The sequence below is a fragment of the Daphnia magna genome, linkage group LG2, assembly GCF_020631705.1.
Source record: "Daphnia magna isolate NIES linkage group LG2, ASM2063170v1.1, whole genome shotgun sequence".
In the NCBI taxonomy this organism is placed as follows: domain Eukaryota; kingdom Metazoa; phylum Arthropoda; class Branchiopoda; order Diplostraca; family Daphniidae; genus Daphnia; species Daphnia magna.
The window spans coordinates 13,678,439-13,694,664 of record NC_059183.1 but is presented as its reverse complement, the minus strand read 5'-3'; the positions used below and the strand labels follow the sequence as shown (position 1 = coordinate 13,694,664).

General features: G+C 39.1%; 2 protein-coding genes and 4 long non-coding RNA genes across 10 annotated transcripts; 3 read left to right on the top strand and 3 right to left on the bottom strand.

Annotated features, from left to right (window-relative positions):
• Positions 1–44: 44 nt before the first annotated feature.
• Positions 45–1,515, bottom strand: LOC123470120. 4 transcript variants are annotated; one of them, XR_006643622.1, is made up of 5 exons: positions 1,280–1,515; positions 1,113–1,211; positions 528–960; positions 296–455; positions 49–222 (listed from the first exon to the last, which is right to left on the bottom strand). It is a non-coding gene; the product is annotated as an uncharacterized LOC123470120 (long non-coding RNA). The 4 variants fall into 4 exon arrangements; XR_006643620.1 differs by having other exon boundaries at positions 45–455; positions 528–971; positions 1,280–1,514; XR_006643623.1 differs by having other exon boundaries at positions 47–462; positions 1,280–1,509.
• A 177-nt stretch (positions 1,516–1,692) lies between these two features.
• LOC116916805 lies at positions 1,693–4,555 on the top strand. Of its 2 annotated transcripts, none has more exons than XR_006643613.1 (4): positions 1,693–1,846; positions 1,978–2,114; positions 2,428–2,571; positions 4,211–4,555. It is a non-coding gene; the product is annotated as an uncharacterized LOC116916805 (long non-coding RNA). The 2 variants fall into 2 exon arrangements; XR_004390775.2 differs by having other exon boundaries at positions 2,428–2,577.
• A 313-nt stretch (positions 4,556–4,868) lies between these two features.
• LOC123470118 lies at positions 4,869–6,605 on the bottom strand. The gene is made up of 6 exons (XR_006643614.1): positions 6,375–6,605; positions 6,065–6,269; positions 5,837–6,005; positions 5,643–5,764; positions 5,506–5,584; positions 4,869–5,442 (listed from the first exon to the last, which is right to left on the bottom strand). It is a non-coding gene; the product is annotated as an uncharacterized LOC123470118 (long non-coding RNA).
• A 2-nt stretch (positions 6,606–6,607) lies between these two features.
• On the top strand, positions 6,608–8,036 carry LOC116916829. The gene is made up of 2 exons (XR_004390855.2): positions 6,608–6,784; positions 6,859–8,036. It is a non-coding gene; the product is annotated as an uncharacterized LOC116916829 (long non-coding RNA).
• Positions 7,874–12,499, bottom strand: LOC116916628 (symplekin). Its single transcript, XM_045169825.1, is given in 17 exon segments — positions 7,874–8,157; positions 8,216–8,320; positions 8,392–8,568; positions 8,647–8,940; positions 9,013–9,047; positions 9,050–9,100; positions 9,103–9,198; positions 9,257–9,435; positions 9,505–9,942; positions 10,013–10,226; positions 10,293–10,626; positions 10,690–10,857; positions 10,957–11,175; positions 11,240–11,708; positions 11,769–12,002; positions 12,072–12,268; positions 12,334–12,499. Coding segments are annotated over 17 exon segments (3,324 nt in total). The 5' UTR covers positions 12,379–12,499; the 3' UTR covers positions 7,874–8,088.
• Positions 12,500–14,442: 1,943 nt separating this feature from the next.
• On the top strand, positions 14,443–16,103 carry LOC116935318 (rhodopsin, GQ-coupled). Its single transcript, XM_032942644.2, has 6 exons — positions 14,443–14,603; positions 14,703–14,862; positions 15,009–15,198; positions 15,263–15,395; positions 15,470–15,736; positions 15,801–16,103. Exons 1-6 carry the CDS (start codon positions 14,496–14,498, stop codon positions 16,020–16,022), a joined length of 1,080 nt encoding a protein of 359 aa, XP_032798535.2. The 5' UTR covers positions 14,443–14,495; the 3' UTR covers positions 16,023–16,103.
• The last annotated feature ends 123 nt before the right edge of the window (positions 16,104–16,226 follow it).

The window sequence follows — 16,226 nt, the reverse complement described above, 5'->3', positions numbered from 1 at the left end:
ACGGTTTTCGAAATTGTGTTACCCATTTGGTACCCGGGTAGGTAGTGGGCACAAAGTCTTAGGAACCGTTACCCACCGGATCCAATTTTTTTGCCGAGAAGACCTACCCATTTGCCCAAATACCTACCCATTGGACACGGGGCCGAGCCCTAGTCGAGCATCAGATCCACAGATAAAGACCACGAAGAAACTAACCAAAAAGCGAAGACTTTTCTAATACCTCTGCAAACAAGACAATAAATTGCACTTCAATTAGTTTTAATCGTGGGTTTACAAGCAGAAAAAACCGACAAACCTAGAACTTCAGCTTTGGCCTGAGATGGTTCAAAACGTTCAACTTCATTTCACGAGTTCTGGATCAGAATGACACACTTGGGAGATCTGATGTCGCAAACGGAGAGAGCCGTTTTCTTTGAGACACACGATCTCTTTCACAGTAGACACATGATCTAAATCTGCTGTCTAATGAAGCAAAGAAGCAACATAATTCTATATAAAAATTTTGAAAAATGCCATTTTTGTTATACCTGTTTGGCTTTGTAAGAGTGATACCAATTTACAACACAGTCATGACCACTGTGAACATCATCCATCACCCATGGGTTTGTGGTTGGGTATCTGCCTGGGAAGCTGAAGATTTTGAATCAATCTCCACTTTTGAAAACAATTTATTATAACTAATAGGTCACATGTTGTTTCATTTTAGCAATTTAGCATTTGTTTTACAAAACTGGTAACAAGAAACAAATGTATCATCCTCCAACTTTAGGTTTCTCCTGCTAATTTAAGAATACCAAAAAAGCCACTTTAACTAACATGATAACAGATTTGTCAAATATCTCAACATCTTTTTACAATGTGTTCAATGACACTTTGTTGGCATTAAGATATCCTATGTTCCTTGTTCCATGAAGCAGGGAAATATTTATGATACAAGAGTCATCTAAAGAAGGTCCACAGCTGCAAATTTCCTTAAGGGGAGAGAATTGTAATACTGAGTAGTACTATGTTCAATAACAGTTAAGCTAATATCAATATGTGTCATAGATTTTCATATAAAAACCACATATAAACCTAAATTACTGTTGATAGGTCATTTCAAGATTGCTTACACGAAGCCGGCATTGTGCAGATTAGCATCAATGAGCAGATGTTTTCAACTGTCTATTTTTGCACACTGTAGGACTGGGGGCTGCAGATAGGAACTACACCTAAAGATATGAAAACATTGTCTGCCAGCAAATAAAAACTGAAAAAATAGCATGCAAATATACTGTACATTCAAATGACGTCTAGTGAAAAGTCAACTTTCAAACAATCGTGTGTGTCGTGAAAAAGTGTCCCTCAAGTTGGTATACGAAAAAATGGTACGAAAAAATGGCATCTGTCGACTGAGTTTCAGCGTGGAGTGAAACAGCACACCCGCAAGAGGCGCTCGCACCGGGCGGAAAATCACTCTTTCGCTCCGACCGCCCCGACCCAAAACCCCCGTTTTTTTGTATAGTAATCCCCGCAAGAGGGTACCCCCTTTTCTGACAGGGAAAATAGCCATAGTGGAGGAACCCGGGGTCTATGACTCTTAGGGCTCGGCCCGATTACCTTCCAGCTTACTACTGGAAGGTACTGGCGCTAAGTAAAAAAAAAACTTTAAAAAGCAAATTTTATGTGTATCGCGCCAGTACATTCCAGTTAGTAAGCTGGTTCTCGGGCAATCGGGGCCGAGCCCTAAGATTGACTCTGATATTGTCTTTTTTTCCTCAAATGGGCAACGTCGCAGAAAAACCCAATTTTGTGCAGGATATTCGACGCCATTATGGATGTTCTGTGAAGTGAGAATTTTGTTCAGGTACTTCGTTAGCTCTTAACATTTTGGTGGAGTTGTTTGAGATAATTCTTTAAAATCTTAGTCCTATCTCTTTGACCAAAACACTTTCTTTTTCATACAATATTATTATTATTATTTTTTATTTTTTTTAGATTTTCAAAGACACTTCCATATCTTGATCAATGAACACATTTTGCAATGTGTATGCAACTGTGCTTTGATCTCCCTAAGAACTGGACATTCAACATTTTTCTTCGCTGGTCTGCCATTTCCTTACCTGCTAGTAATGGTATAAAATTTGTGCACTTAATAATATGGTGATACATATATGTGGGAAGTTTAATGTTGATCTGTCAAAGTATTTCTTAAATGTGCTTGCTAATTCCGAAGGGGGGTGGGGGGTAAAAATGTTCTTGAATGATTGATGCAAGTGTCAAGCCTGATCATTGTTTAATGCAGACCTCATTTAAAAAATAGAATGGGAAGAAATGTATCGAGTATGTAACATAGTTTGTTGGCAAACTCTGTTTAGCATATTGGCTCATAAGTTTTGTTTTAATTATCAATTGCAATAAGTAAACAATGGTACTTTTAATTTTCAGGTGATGGAAATGGCTAGACAAAAGATGAAATATGATAATGGTCAGAAGCTGAACATATTAGGAGTGGAACGATGTTCGGAAGGTGACGGCGAACAGGATGGCTGTGCACTTGCACAGTACGATGAGTAACCAGTTCACGAAAAGGTTAAGGTATCCGAAATGCATTAGCTGCAATTCTTTGATTCGCTAGAATTGACTACTTGCATATTTTTCTTTGAATCGAAATGTAGAAAGTTGACAAATGTTCGAGATGCAATACGTTTCAGAGTTGCATCACTTGGGTTCAGGAATTGCGTTCCTTTTTATAGAACCCCTTAGGCCCCTGAATGTGAAAGGTATTGGCACCAGCCAACACTGAAATTTGCAAGCATGATTTACCAATGAAATGTGGAATTCCGGTTTTATCAAGAACTTGTATCGGGCAGCTATGGTATTTTTCGTTAATTTTCTCCGGTGATAGTGTATCCCATCACATCTTTCCACTTCAACTTGTACTTGATTCGTTTCCCGAGTAGAAAATCGATTAAGCCGCGTCTTGCCACTAGATTACTGAACATGGAAACTGATAGGCAGCAATTCAGGTTCACTCAGCTCTTGCCATATAGACTAGTAAATGCACGATAATCTTCAACGTTTATCCATGGCCAAATCTACGGGATTTGGTTGCTTATAGAATCCGAACTCGTCTCGTAACTGACATGGGAAAGATTTTCCGCGATTCCGTCATTAAAGGGACGTATCTTCTTAGAATTTGTCACCATTCGGGATGAATCCGGTTTATTCAATTTGGTCGTTTTTACTGCTCGCAACCTTGCCTTCATTTTCTGACTTAACTCATTGTTGGCCCATTTCTTGGCTAGAGCTGTCTCATCCTAAGAATTTGTTTTTGCTCTTTGTTGCTAATAAATAGCAAACAGTCTCGCATTTTTCATCGTTCGCCCGTAGTTTTGATCTAGCAGCATCACGCTCTTCTAATAATTAAATCTTGGGTCACGTAATCAGCTCCTTCCTGTTGGCTTTAATTCAGCACTTAACGAATCGCCCTGACTGGCTGGGGAACTCATTGGAAAACGCTTTGGTAGTTGCGCTGCTCCGTTTTTGGATTACAGCATTTTCGTAGGTTTAGGCCGAGCGATTTTCTGTGTTTTAACTAACCGATTACCGTTCGTTAACGGTATAGTATTTGGGAGAAAAAAATCGTTTGAAGTTTCATCAGATTCGGTCAATGCTTCGTCGTTCCCAACAAAAGCATCGGGGTCTTTGCTGATTTTTACATCGTTCACTACTTTTTCGTCGACTGATTGCTCTGGAATATATCTTTCAGTGGGATTTGGTACCTTGGTTCTATCCCTATGTTTACAAATTCTTGTAGTTCTTGTTTCGCTTTGGTTAAATCTCTATTTATCCAAGCCAAATCCATCCTGTAATATATCAGTTTCCCGAATACGAGTTCTTAATTGCGTAAAAACACTTGGGGTTTCATTTCGAGTCTACACTGCTTTTTAGGAAATGCAGTAACTTCTGATTTCTCTCATCCTTCGGGTCTTCTTTCTTTTGATGCATGTATTTCCCTATCCTGTAGCTCCGATCCGTTATGCGCTAAGTTAGTGTTAATCTTTCTTGTTATAGAGGAAATGGTATGCAGTATGTCGTCGAGGAATTTGACCAAAAGTATGCAGATAGCATAGACTCTTAACTCTCTCTGAGAAACAGCGAATGAATTGCGTTCGAAATTTCTTCAGACTAAATTTTATTGCTAATTAACGAAAAAATTTGTTTGCAGATGACAGTAAATTTGTTGCGATGAAGCTTCACGATTCACAACTACTCAACACATGCCGCGATGAAAGACTACATTGAATGGAAGAAAGAGCTCCATCAGTGAGACGAGTTTATTTGGACTAGGTGGAGTATTTGGAGTCTTCAAGAGTCGCACCGGCATCCGTGTTTCTGCTTTCGTTCCAGCACATTTCTATGTCGGTAGCACGTTGGGCGTATCAAAGGAAAAATTAAGAATGCCGATCTGAAGAAAACAAACATAAACGAGGTTGCAGATTCCATTTGGCAGGAGCTTGGTATTCAGCGGTGTTTACTTAGTCAAAGTATAATACACGACTTTGCTAGAGAATGATGTGTGCGTTAGATTGAGTAAAACATGGTTAGCCAAGATGTATTTTCTGAGGGTTCTTTTAGCTTAAGTTTCGGTAGTTGGTTTCTGTGCGTGAAGGAGTTTTACTGTTGGCTAACTGAAGTTGGTGTAAAACACCACACTTAACGGTCAAAGAATGAACTTGAAAAATTTCGCTGTTCATGAATAAAAAGATCACTTGTAAAAAAAAATTGAATTTAGATAAAATTAGTGAATCGTGATAGGGTTTCGAAGTAAATGTAATTTTATTTCAAATTATATTGCGAAGTGAAGTACAAATAAGAAACATACATAAATGGAATTTCATTTATTGTCCCACCTCCATCCCACAATTCCACCACTGTTTTCAATTACATAATTATACAATAAATTACAATACATTACAATACAAACACATACACTGAGTTAACCCGTTGGCTGCCAAGCCATTCAACCCGTAGGTTGTTGTCTACAATCTACGCATCGTCGTCTGAAGGATCCACGATCTGATGGGACTTGTCCGAAGACAAGTCCGGGCTGACACGACGATGGAAACCTTTACAGGGAATGCACACCCTCGGGTAACCATCACCGCATCGAACAAAGAGAAGTCCCTACTGGTGCATTGCCTAACCGCCTTTCGGCGGAGCACTGCCCTACCCCATGGCCATGGGGCAGAGCAGTGCGCGCGGTCCCTACAGCTAAAAAAAAAATGGGAGCAAAATGGGTGGCAGCCAACGGGTTAACTCACAAACACAACACACACACACACAAACAATACCAAAATAGACGAGAAGTTCCACGTTGCGCCGAATGCCATCCCCGTCAGCTGTTTTGGAGCCGCAAAGATTTTGAGATGCCCTCTTTCACTCGGCTGTGGGCATTATCTGAATTGAAAATTCACAAATTAGACATTGACATAGTACTTGAAGCAAATCAAGTAAACTTACGTTTTTAATCTCATACGGCGGCATGATAACTACTTGACAGCGTTTTTTGAACATAAATGCAAATGAAAACTTGACAATTCTAAAATAAAAAAATGAAAAATCAGAATAAGAATACAAGATAAGTTAAATTACAGTACCATAATGAGGTGATGGCATGAAGAGTATTTAAAAAGGCTGGCATAACAGTATGCATGTTGTCAGGCTAAGAAGAGTGATAAAGGCTGCAAACAGTTGAGATGGCATTTGAAAATGACGATTTCTATAAAGTTCGAAAATGACAAAACAAAAAATTATGTGACACTGCCAGGTGAAAAGAAAATTTTTATAATACCATGCTAGGATGCTGAAGCTAACTGATTCTGGTTCTTGGCTGGCAAAGAAGGGAAGCTGTGAAGACTGGATTCATGGTTGTTGATGATTGGCCAAGTGTAGAAACTTCCAATGCTGGATCTGCAAGAAACTGGTAGTAGATGGTTGACAATCCAAAGTAGATGAAGATTCTGTAACAAAAAAGAAAGGATATTTCATCAAAACAAAATTAGACAATGAGTCAAAATACACAGTCGAGTCTGATGATGGTATTGTTAATCTTGCTGTTGCGGAGCCATTTCTTGTGGACTTGAATTCATTAGCAACTCAAGAAAAGAGTATGCCATTTGGTGCAATGTTTGGCTGGAGAGAGGTAAACTTTGTCAGTGAGAAATGGCATGATAGGAAGAGACAAACAGCAGTAGTTCATTACTCTAATTCAGAGTCTCACATACCTGATAACAAGGGAGACAATGTTACATAGAAAATATAGAATTTTGAAAAGTTTCTCCTCCAATATATTTCTTATAGATCAAAATACTGCAAAGGAGATCACATACCGTTATAACTGAGTTAAAAATCCTTAGAAACACACCAGAATTACGAAAAATTGCTGACACAAATTTCACTCGTTACTTGCAATCACTCAGAATGAGGGCACAGCAACGCCATCTAACTTTCCTGTTCTGCACACAGATTTCTGCACTGCCATCTATCGACAGTTTAAGCATTATTATTATTATTGTGTTACAGGTAAGAAAATGAGATGGTTGCTGTGCTGTGCCCCCATTCTGAGTTATTGCAAGTTACGACCCTTGTACAGCATGCTTGCGTACTTCGTACTCCTTAGCTGCCGGAGGAAAATAGCAATTTTCACGTTAGCAGACGTTGGCGCCCCCCTCCTGCCTCGGCTGCCAGGGGCGAAAATTTCCCGGAAGTAACCGGAAGTAGCCCATATCTCCGGAAAAAGGTGATCCCATTACAAAACGAGTAGGATTTTCGTGATCCTTATCAAATTCTGGGTTGGAATGATGTGTTTTTTAGCCAAAAGTCGATTTAACCAAAATCGTGCTTTTTGAGCTGATGCTGGTTTTTTGAGCTGATGCATGGAATCGACCCCAAATTCGACGAGGATCACGAAAATGTTATTTTCCCCCCTGACAGACCAACAAATACGGAGTTATTTGGCATTTTAAAACCGGAAGTAAAACCGGAAGTTGAAATTCCGTTAATCTAAAAAATGAACTTTGTCCTCCTTAAAATGGTTAACAAGATTTTGATAGTTTTAAAAGTAGACATTGTTAATAAAAGTAATGCGGTGCTTTAAAAGTTCTAAAAGTACAATTTCAGTTCTGGCACATAAATAGACTTCAATCGAAATATCATACATTCAACACGATTAAACCCGTTACTTACTTGGTACTTAGTGGAAACCTGCAACCAAAATGTGAGAGTACTTGTCAAAACTTTTGTTTCGGGTCCTACTATTATGTATTATCTGACTGGATGCAGCTATACTGCTCAAGGCTATTTCAATAGTTCGTCTGCAGACGAACTGCCGCGCATGCGTGAAAAAAATGCCATTAGGAATTACAGTTTTATACTTTAATAACCCTCCACTTATCCATCTATTGGTATTCTTCATGGTTTAACCAACAAGTATCATCAATCAATTCCCCTGAAAAGTGAAAAACACCTCTGGTTTTAAGAATAAAGATTGGGTGCCACTGCTAAACGCCACCTGCCAGTTCCAACATGGTGTAAAAGGGTTTTACACCATGTTTACACCACCCTTTTACACCATGGTTCCAAGCACAGAATCGCCCCATGATACAACACTTGTACAAATATGTTTTTCAGTAAAGGAAAAGCAATCAAAGAGCAAGAATGTATCGAAAATGCGGGATTGGCCCAGTCAGCATCAGCAACCTGAACAAATTCAATAGAAAATCGTATTTTCTCATAGAAATTCTACTTTCTTTAAATTACATTACACTGGCTGTAATGTAAGCTGGCCGTTGGCGTAAACCACGGTCACAAGGCAATTGAAAAAAATGTGTTACATCCCTCGGCGCGTATTCTATTGCCTGCGTTCAACTTATATGCCCTTGTGCTCACTGCACTACAATTAAACTTCTGAAAATTGCATTTGTTTGGCAAAGTTTTTTGACATGTTGTTGTTTAATAAGAAGGCAAATAATACAAAATATTCTTGATTCCAAGCTCTGGTCAGCCATCATCATTGAGCTTGATTTAAAGTCAATGAAGGAATAGTTAGGAATCTCCAGGAGCGGGTGGTTCGACATCGCCATGAATTGCAGACTCCATGGGTTCAGGAGATCCCTACAACGAACTTAACTTGAATGGACTATTCAAATACTACCTTTATGAAATCACTAACCACTTCTCTATCTTTTGAATCCTCGTTATGTAGTTCTTCTGCTTCCGCTTGAAACTGGGCAATCCCGTTAAGAACATCCATCGTAAGCTTGGGAATGTGCATTCGCTGCGGGAAATAAAAAAATTGACTTTTAACTTCAAAACAACGTGGAAATATTAATAGATACAAGAACAAACCTGATTTTCGGTGAAGGTCATGACGTGCTCCACGAGTGGAGTCTTAAGATCAGGGGATGTGTTTAGTAACTCCTGAAGAAATTGAGGAGGAAGCTGAAGAATAACCGCGAAACTTTGCGGCTTCGTCCTTTGGCAGCATTTGATGAAACCTTCCCAGACCTTCTTTTGCTTCCAAACCTATTAATAAATGTATATTTTTTTAAGTAATAAAAAAATATAAAAAATAAAATCTAGCATAAGTATTGTGTTGAGAACCTGTTTCACTATCAATCTTTGCAGAATATTCATTACAAATCCTGATAATCTTGGGTAAAGCGAAAGGGACTGTAAAACGGTTCGCATTAAAAGGGTTGGTAGTGGATTTTGATCCATTAGCTGTTGCATAACAACAGCTAGAACTTCCTGCGTATAGACCGTTCGTTCCATGAAGCATATTGACGTTGCTTTCATGATTGTTTTCATGTCACACTGAGTGCTATCAATATTATGCAAAGCGATCAAAAGCTCCGTGGGAGACAATGGGCTAGGATAGGTGGCCGTTGAGTCTCCCTTTGCATATGCGTTGTAAAAAATGGCATTAAAGATCATTAGATAGTGTCAGGATTTTAAACAAAAATTTACCTGAGTGCCCAATAGACGACTAAATACTTTTTTACGACGTCTGGATTTAATTTGATCAACTTCGGAAGCACGGAAAGTACTTCTTTTTTCCAAGGCCGTTCAGAACAGGTATAAGAAATCGGACGTCGGGAACACGCTGTTGATAAATATTGCGAACGTGCTCGACTAATGCAGGGCTTGGCGGATCTACAGAAAAAGTTTACACGCTAAATTCTTTTTTGCAATGCACATTTCTGCTCTTTACATTTATCAGTGAGAATATGGATGATCCTGATGAGCAGTGTTTCAGCTCCTTTAGGACACGTTTCGACCAACTTTAGTAATTCTGGAGATTCCATTCCCATGCCTTCCACGGGGCCTTCGACCATCCGCAAGATTTTTCTCTTGATATCGGCATTTGCTTGGACATAAACAACTGCCAGCCTACCAAAATCAAACAAAATCATTCAATTAACAAGTAGCTTCGTTTGCCACGTGAAGAATTTGTCTCACTCATGGATTAACTTGTGATTAGAACGAAGAACTGCAAGGAAAAGGTAGAGAGAGGCTTTGATTATCTCTTCGGTCCATGTCGTAACCACCTCACTTCTGCCCTTTTCGGGCCCGGATAGGAGCGCTGGGGGCTCCTCTAGCAACAAAAACTTGAGGCACATTAAAGCGTAATCCTCAATCACGCGACGGAGGGCTCCACGGTCATATAAGTCGGTCAAGCAGGAAAGAACGGCAGAACGAATATTTTCATTTTCATGGCTACTGATTTCGAGCAAAACATTCAGGTAGATCAATTGCTTTGATGGACGCTGAACAAGCTGGCGAAGAATTTGGATAGAAATATCCACCAACTTAGCGTCATCACATAACATTGTTCGCAATATCAAGACTCCTTGTTCTGGAATATTTGGTGATTCGTAAAATAACCGGCTCAGTAACCTAACACAAAAAATTGATAAAAAGGAAAGATTATCAGTCAATTTCCCATTGCCTAAACATCAATACTTACGCTTCTCGCTCTTTTAAATCCGATTGTTTCTTTAATCCGTTCACTAAAGAGCAAAACACACTGGTATAACTGTCGACAGCTGCGTGACGGAACTCGTCTTTTACAATAGACGATTGACGACAGAAACCCATAACCATAGAATATTCTTCATAGAGCCATGAGAAAGCGAGTTCAATTCGCAAGCGTGGATCTGCCATAATATATTCTAAAACGACTGAATTTTCAGATCCAAGAACAATTAAGTTTTTATCTTGCATTAAATTAGAAATAAGTAACTTACGATCTTTAAAATCTCCCGAAAAAAGGGTTGCCAGTGAGGCCAAAATCTTTTGCCTATTCGCCGCTACACCACCAAGCATGGCAGTTCGTTCGGCTTTCAAGACTCGTTGAAGAGCAGAACGAGCCATGGATTCGTTCATTTGTGGCGTCAAGGGCTTCGCAATTTCTGCTAGTTTTAACGCTCTTTGTCTTGCTCGAATTTGTACTGCAGGTTGAATTGATGCCACTCCAGGTTTAGCTGACTCGGGATCTTCCCCACCCCGAAATCCTGGCGTTATTACAGCTGCGCCAGGGATATCATCCATGTCATCATCATCGTCTTCAAAATCATTGCCCTGTGAACTTAAAGAGTCAGTATCTGCACACAGATAAGTTAAAAAAATTGAGCTCTGATTTACCATTTTTGGAACATAACCGGCTTCTGCAACTCCAGGTCCAATTCCAGCATTGGTCATTTGAGATGCCATGAGACGAGCCACGTGTCGAATTTGACTTTGTGTTCCAGCATCCGAGATAGGTGTATAAATAGAGGGAAAATGTGGAGGCATACTGCTGGTGATATTAGGCTAATAAAGGCGAAAGGGTAAAAAAATTGTAATAAATAAGCAGCCTAAAAAGAAAGCTTTATAGATCGTGGAATACAATTTCAAATCGAAAATGCGTACCAGCGCCTCTATTACGAGATCGGCAGCTCCTTTTGTCGTGAGCCGTTGTACGATAAACTCTTCCGTAATAGCAAGGGCTTTCTCTTTAGGGTTCTCGCGAACTGGGAGTACCGGGTCAGCTTCTATCTTTCTTCGTTTGGCTGCTGGACCACTTTTGGAATCATCAGCACGCTCAGATCGTCTTGGATGCTTCGCTATTTCTTCAGCGCTAGGCAATGCCTAGAAGTAAATTGTTTCATAAGTTTATCTATAAATTGCATAAATAATGAAAATTATTAATTACTTTATTGATTTCTTGAGGCGTAGCACCCAAGTCCCCAAGAAGAGTTTTTATGTTGCTGCTGCGTTCATGAGAAGCAGGATGCTTAAGAATTGCCAGTAGTTGTAATTTCAAATGTTTGCGGACAGAATTGACTTGGGATTTTGATAACGTAGGAGGTAAATTAGCATGAAGCATTTCCATAGCTGTTACTATCCTATCCAAGAACTGAGGCCGACTCTTTGCTATATGAGTGAGAGAACCCATACAAGCCATCAAGTTTGCACTGCTAATATGTGCTGAGCCATGGTACTTCATCAAGTCCTCAAGCATTAGCTGAGCTTCTTCTTCAAGTTTTCTTGGTCTGGCCACTTTAAGAGTTAAAGGTATTTCTTCTAAGCTGAATTCATTTTCCTTACGTATGCTGTCTGGTTCAGGATATGTTTGAGATACAATTAGCATCTCATAGAATTTTACAGCTATAGTTCTTACTCTACAGGCACCAGATTATTTGATTAGTACACTATGGGGGCTCAAATTTTTAAAGATTTACCCATCATTGTCATGATCAATCATTTTGGCAATTTGTAACTTCATCTGATTCAGCATGTTCCATGTGTTTTCCATAAGCTCTGTTACTGATGGTGCTTTTGCAAGCCAAAGCAGTGTGACTTTGTACAGCTGAGTCAATGCTTGGATTACTCGTTTCTGTACAGCTATAGATGTGTCACCTAACAGAAGTTGCAAGCTATGCATGACCTTCCCAAGTAACTCTGGATCCACTTTACTGTAAAAAGAATGTGTTAATTTATTTATTTTAATTTTAAGAAGCTTCCATATAAATATTTTTTTTTACCAAGCTTCTTCAATGAAGCCAACAACTGTTTTTCTAACATCGGCAGAGCGGTCATGCTGGAAAGCTGTAATTTCATCAACAAAATTGTCCAACAATCCTGGTTCCTGGTGGATGATCAACTCCTGGATTTTAATTAGATGATCAACACGCGATTGATCACCAGCGTCTGTAGCTGCAGAATTCAGAAGTTCTACAATCTATATGTTTTTAAAGAGCACCATATTAGATGAAAGCCAAAAAATATGAGAAATAATCAACCAACCCTTTCTTCTGTACTAGTTCCCTTTTCAATTTTCACGCGGTCCATGTTTTTCTATATTTTTAAGAGGCAAAAGATAGTTTACATTGATAGACTTGATTACTTTCTTTCAGTTAAAACAAACAGAACCATGCACAGCGGCGACAGAACACAGAACTCGAAAAAAGCGGTTCGTCTGCAGTACCCTAAGTATCGATTTGTATATATTTTTTATATATTATATTTTCTTTTTCTTTCTTTTTGTTTGTTTTTTTCATTTTTGGTCTGTCCATTTAAGCAACACATAAGAAGAAGAAGAACGCGGACATTCACACTATCTCCGTCTACAGAAATGTTGCTAGTAAACGGAAAAAAAAATCGTTGTTTTACTTGTACTTCTGGGCTAGAAGTCTTTCGTGTATGAATTCTTTTGGATATTATACTATGTATCTGCCATGCTTGTTACTTCTTTCAATCTCCAAAAATAAAAGCGTTATTCACGAAAATTCGAATAAATCTTTTTGGTCGATATTCAACACCCGGACGAAGCGATTCAACATCTGATGAGCCGACAGTAGAGTAAACGCATAATTGTGGTCGTGTATTAGAGCAGCTTTGATACGTTTCGCAGCTCATCGCCGAACACGAGAATATCCATCTTTTTGTCCTGTTTGTCTCCAAATCCTACTTAACTTTGGCTTATACACAACATGCTGCGCCACTGGGTGTTCTTTGAGCCTGCATCCGATATGTATATTTCAACCTCAAAGCTGCTCAAAGTAACAATAAAAAAACAAAAAGGGTTTTTAAGCCGCTAAGACTTAGGAAAGAAACAACTGGAAATTTTTCCAAAGTCTAAACATATTTTTTCATGTTTCTAGAATTTATTAACCTAAGAATAAATGGTAGAGAATGTCTACTTTGATGCGCAGTGACCGGCAAATAGCAGTAGGCTATAATGCGTTCTTTTTGTTTTGTTTTACTATTCCTGTATGCTACGAATTCTCTATTTAAGTTTCCCTTCTTATGATATTCTCAAACTTCAAATCACAGTCTACGTATTCTTTGAATCAAAAGCAAGTTTGACAAGATAAGCAAAAAAATAAATATTTTTTGCCAAACGGTGATGACGGATGAGATAAGAAATTGTTTCGGACAAGATCTAATAATGAACAGTAAGGAAAATATGGAAGCTCTGTAAAGGTATTATAAACAGTACAATAATGCCAATATGCCAAGTCCGGTCACTTTGGTATCTTTTGATGGAGATTCCTATGTGACATTTCTCTAAAGAAATAATGTGATGTTATTACAAAAATTCCTAGAGATTGTGGTGGTTGTAAGAGAAGGACTGTTCGAGCAAAATAATTTAGAGGGGTAGTCCCTAGTCGCTCGAACCTACCATAGTTATTGACTGTTTAGAAATGGAGAGATTTGAAGATTTCAAAACTTGTCACCATCTCTGCAAACTGCAAGAATCTGCCACAGTGTCACTAATAATTAAGGCATAATTTTTTTCCATATCCCTTATGGCCTGATTTACTTTTTGGGCCTTGGATTCAGTATAAAAAACAGATTGTTGAGAACAATTAACTAGTAAAGGACTCAACAACCTGTCATAGGCTAATACATAGCTCGATTTTACGCCTTTTCAAAAGCTTCTTATGGCAAATATTTTTCTAATCTCAACAATATTCCATGAGTTCGTAACTTAATGATGGATATATATCCTAGTTTCCTTTTTGCGTGGTTTCCCAACCATGAAGTTATGACAGTCCTATAAGGTAATTCTTGTTAATGCGCTATGAATTCTTATTCGTGGCTTACGTCGAACAAAAACGCAATCCAAGCAATTGAAAGGGCGCAGAGTATTCTAAATGGCACAATTTACTGTCAGCATACGTGACATATAGCTAAGAGCTGTATAATGAAACCAGTTTGATATAAGGAAGAGGAATTCCAATCAACACGTTATTAGCTTCACGAAACGCTTAGCGACTGAAATGTATACTATGCAGAGATGCTATACTGAGATGTATACTATGCACGCAGTGTGTAGCTGAACTTGCACGTGCGCACATGAGTCGAAGAGAAATTTAGGCTGAGCCTACCTTACCTTACTGCTCTTCTTTCTTATAGAAACAACGGAAATTGCTGACTCTTCTGTTATACATCCAAATGACGCGATGGAAGAGCATTGGTACAACTTGATTGCGGCCGTCTTGACAACTATTGCCGTTATAGGAATCTCAGCGAACTTAGCAGTCATCATTATTGTGGCCAGGAACAGAAAGGTACATTGTTTCGATTTTGAAGTCAGAGGCAAATGTTACAATTTTGTTGTTGTTCACTTACGCGAAAAAACCTTTCATCATTAAGGCTATTTTTTACAGTTGTGGAATAGGCAATGCATGTTAATTATCAACGTTGCTTGCGCTGATTTTTTTAACGCAACGTTTGGCATCTTGATGCCTCTGACTTCGTCAATCCACCGCCAATGGATCTTCGGTGACTTGGGTTGCAATTTCTATGCTTTCGTCACAACTGTTGTAGGTATAACGAAATTTAATTTCCCTCCATCGGAACGCTACTTAGTGGTAGATTTAAAATGAAAGTTCTTTGAATTCAACAAAACCATTATGCAGCGGGATGTTATAAGAATGTGAAACCGTTAATTAATTTGTGATTGTACACTCCAGGAACCGCTTCTGCCACCACTTTAGCCTTTTTAGCGCTAGACAGAGCACTTAAGATATGTCAATCAACATGGATATTAAAACTTCCAGAAACACGGCTGATTATCGTCGTTCTCTGGATATACTCTTTCATTGTCTCTTCGCCACCATTGTTTGGGTGGGGAAACTTCATTTTAGAAGGACCGGGCATAAGGTAAAAATAAGACAAAGCAAATCAAAACAAGTGTAACCTACTGTACAATAACGTTCATCGGCAGTTGCTCGGTAGACTGGATGTCGACCACATGGAATTCCTTATCGTACATCACGTTTCTATTTACGATGGGCTTCTTTCTTCAGATTCTCATCATATCAATTTCATACGTGAGCATCCATTTGGCCATTCGGCAGGTTGGCCCGCTTTCTAAAGAATTAATCGGTTGCCGAACGAATACATTTCGATGGGAAAATTATTCGCTTTGCAGGTCACGTCAACTGGTGAAAGTCAAAGAACTACCGTTGCTAGAAGAGCTGAAAGGAAAGTAGCCTGTATGTTGACGCTCATGGTGGTTTGTTACCTGATTGCATGGCTGCCCTATGCGCTCTTCGCGTTAACCAAAGTATTCCATGCCGTCTTTGGGAGCTCCGTTATGCTGATCGATGTGAACGGCATAGGTGGCTACATTCCCGCTCTTCTAGCCAAAACCTCCATTACCTATAATCCTGTCATCTACGTCTTGTTTAACACTCAGGTAAAATCGCGTGGTACGTATCCATTACATGGAGAGAAGTCAACTAATGAGGGGTCAACATCAGATCTGTCGAAACGGACCTCATTTTTCTTTTAACCAAGCAAATGTCGGTGAATCTAATAGGGCGGTTGGAAACACCCGTCAGGTCACCATTAATCAGCCCAGTGCTTTCGACTTACCGAGAATATCCTGTATCGCCGAAAGTCAATTGGTTTCTATGCAGACCGATGCCATTTCATCGGAAGGCAGCAGGAGAACACTACTTCTAAGTAAAACTTATCACTAGATTTCATTATTCGATACATGTTGAGAGTTGTTTGGTTGATGTTGGGGGTCACAACTATCAATACACATATCCTAACACTCATGAAAAACAGCAAGTTGTTCGGTAAAAGATTCCTCGTAAAAAAGAGTAGTTGGATAGACTTACTTCCTTGGTTGGTACGCGTAATCTTAGCGAATAATGCGATTCCTTCCTTACACCATTGAG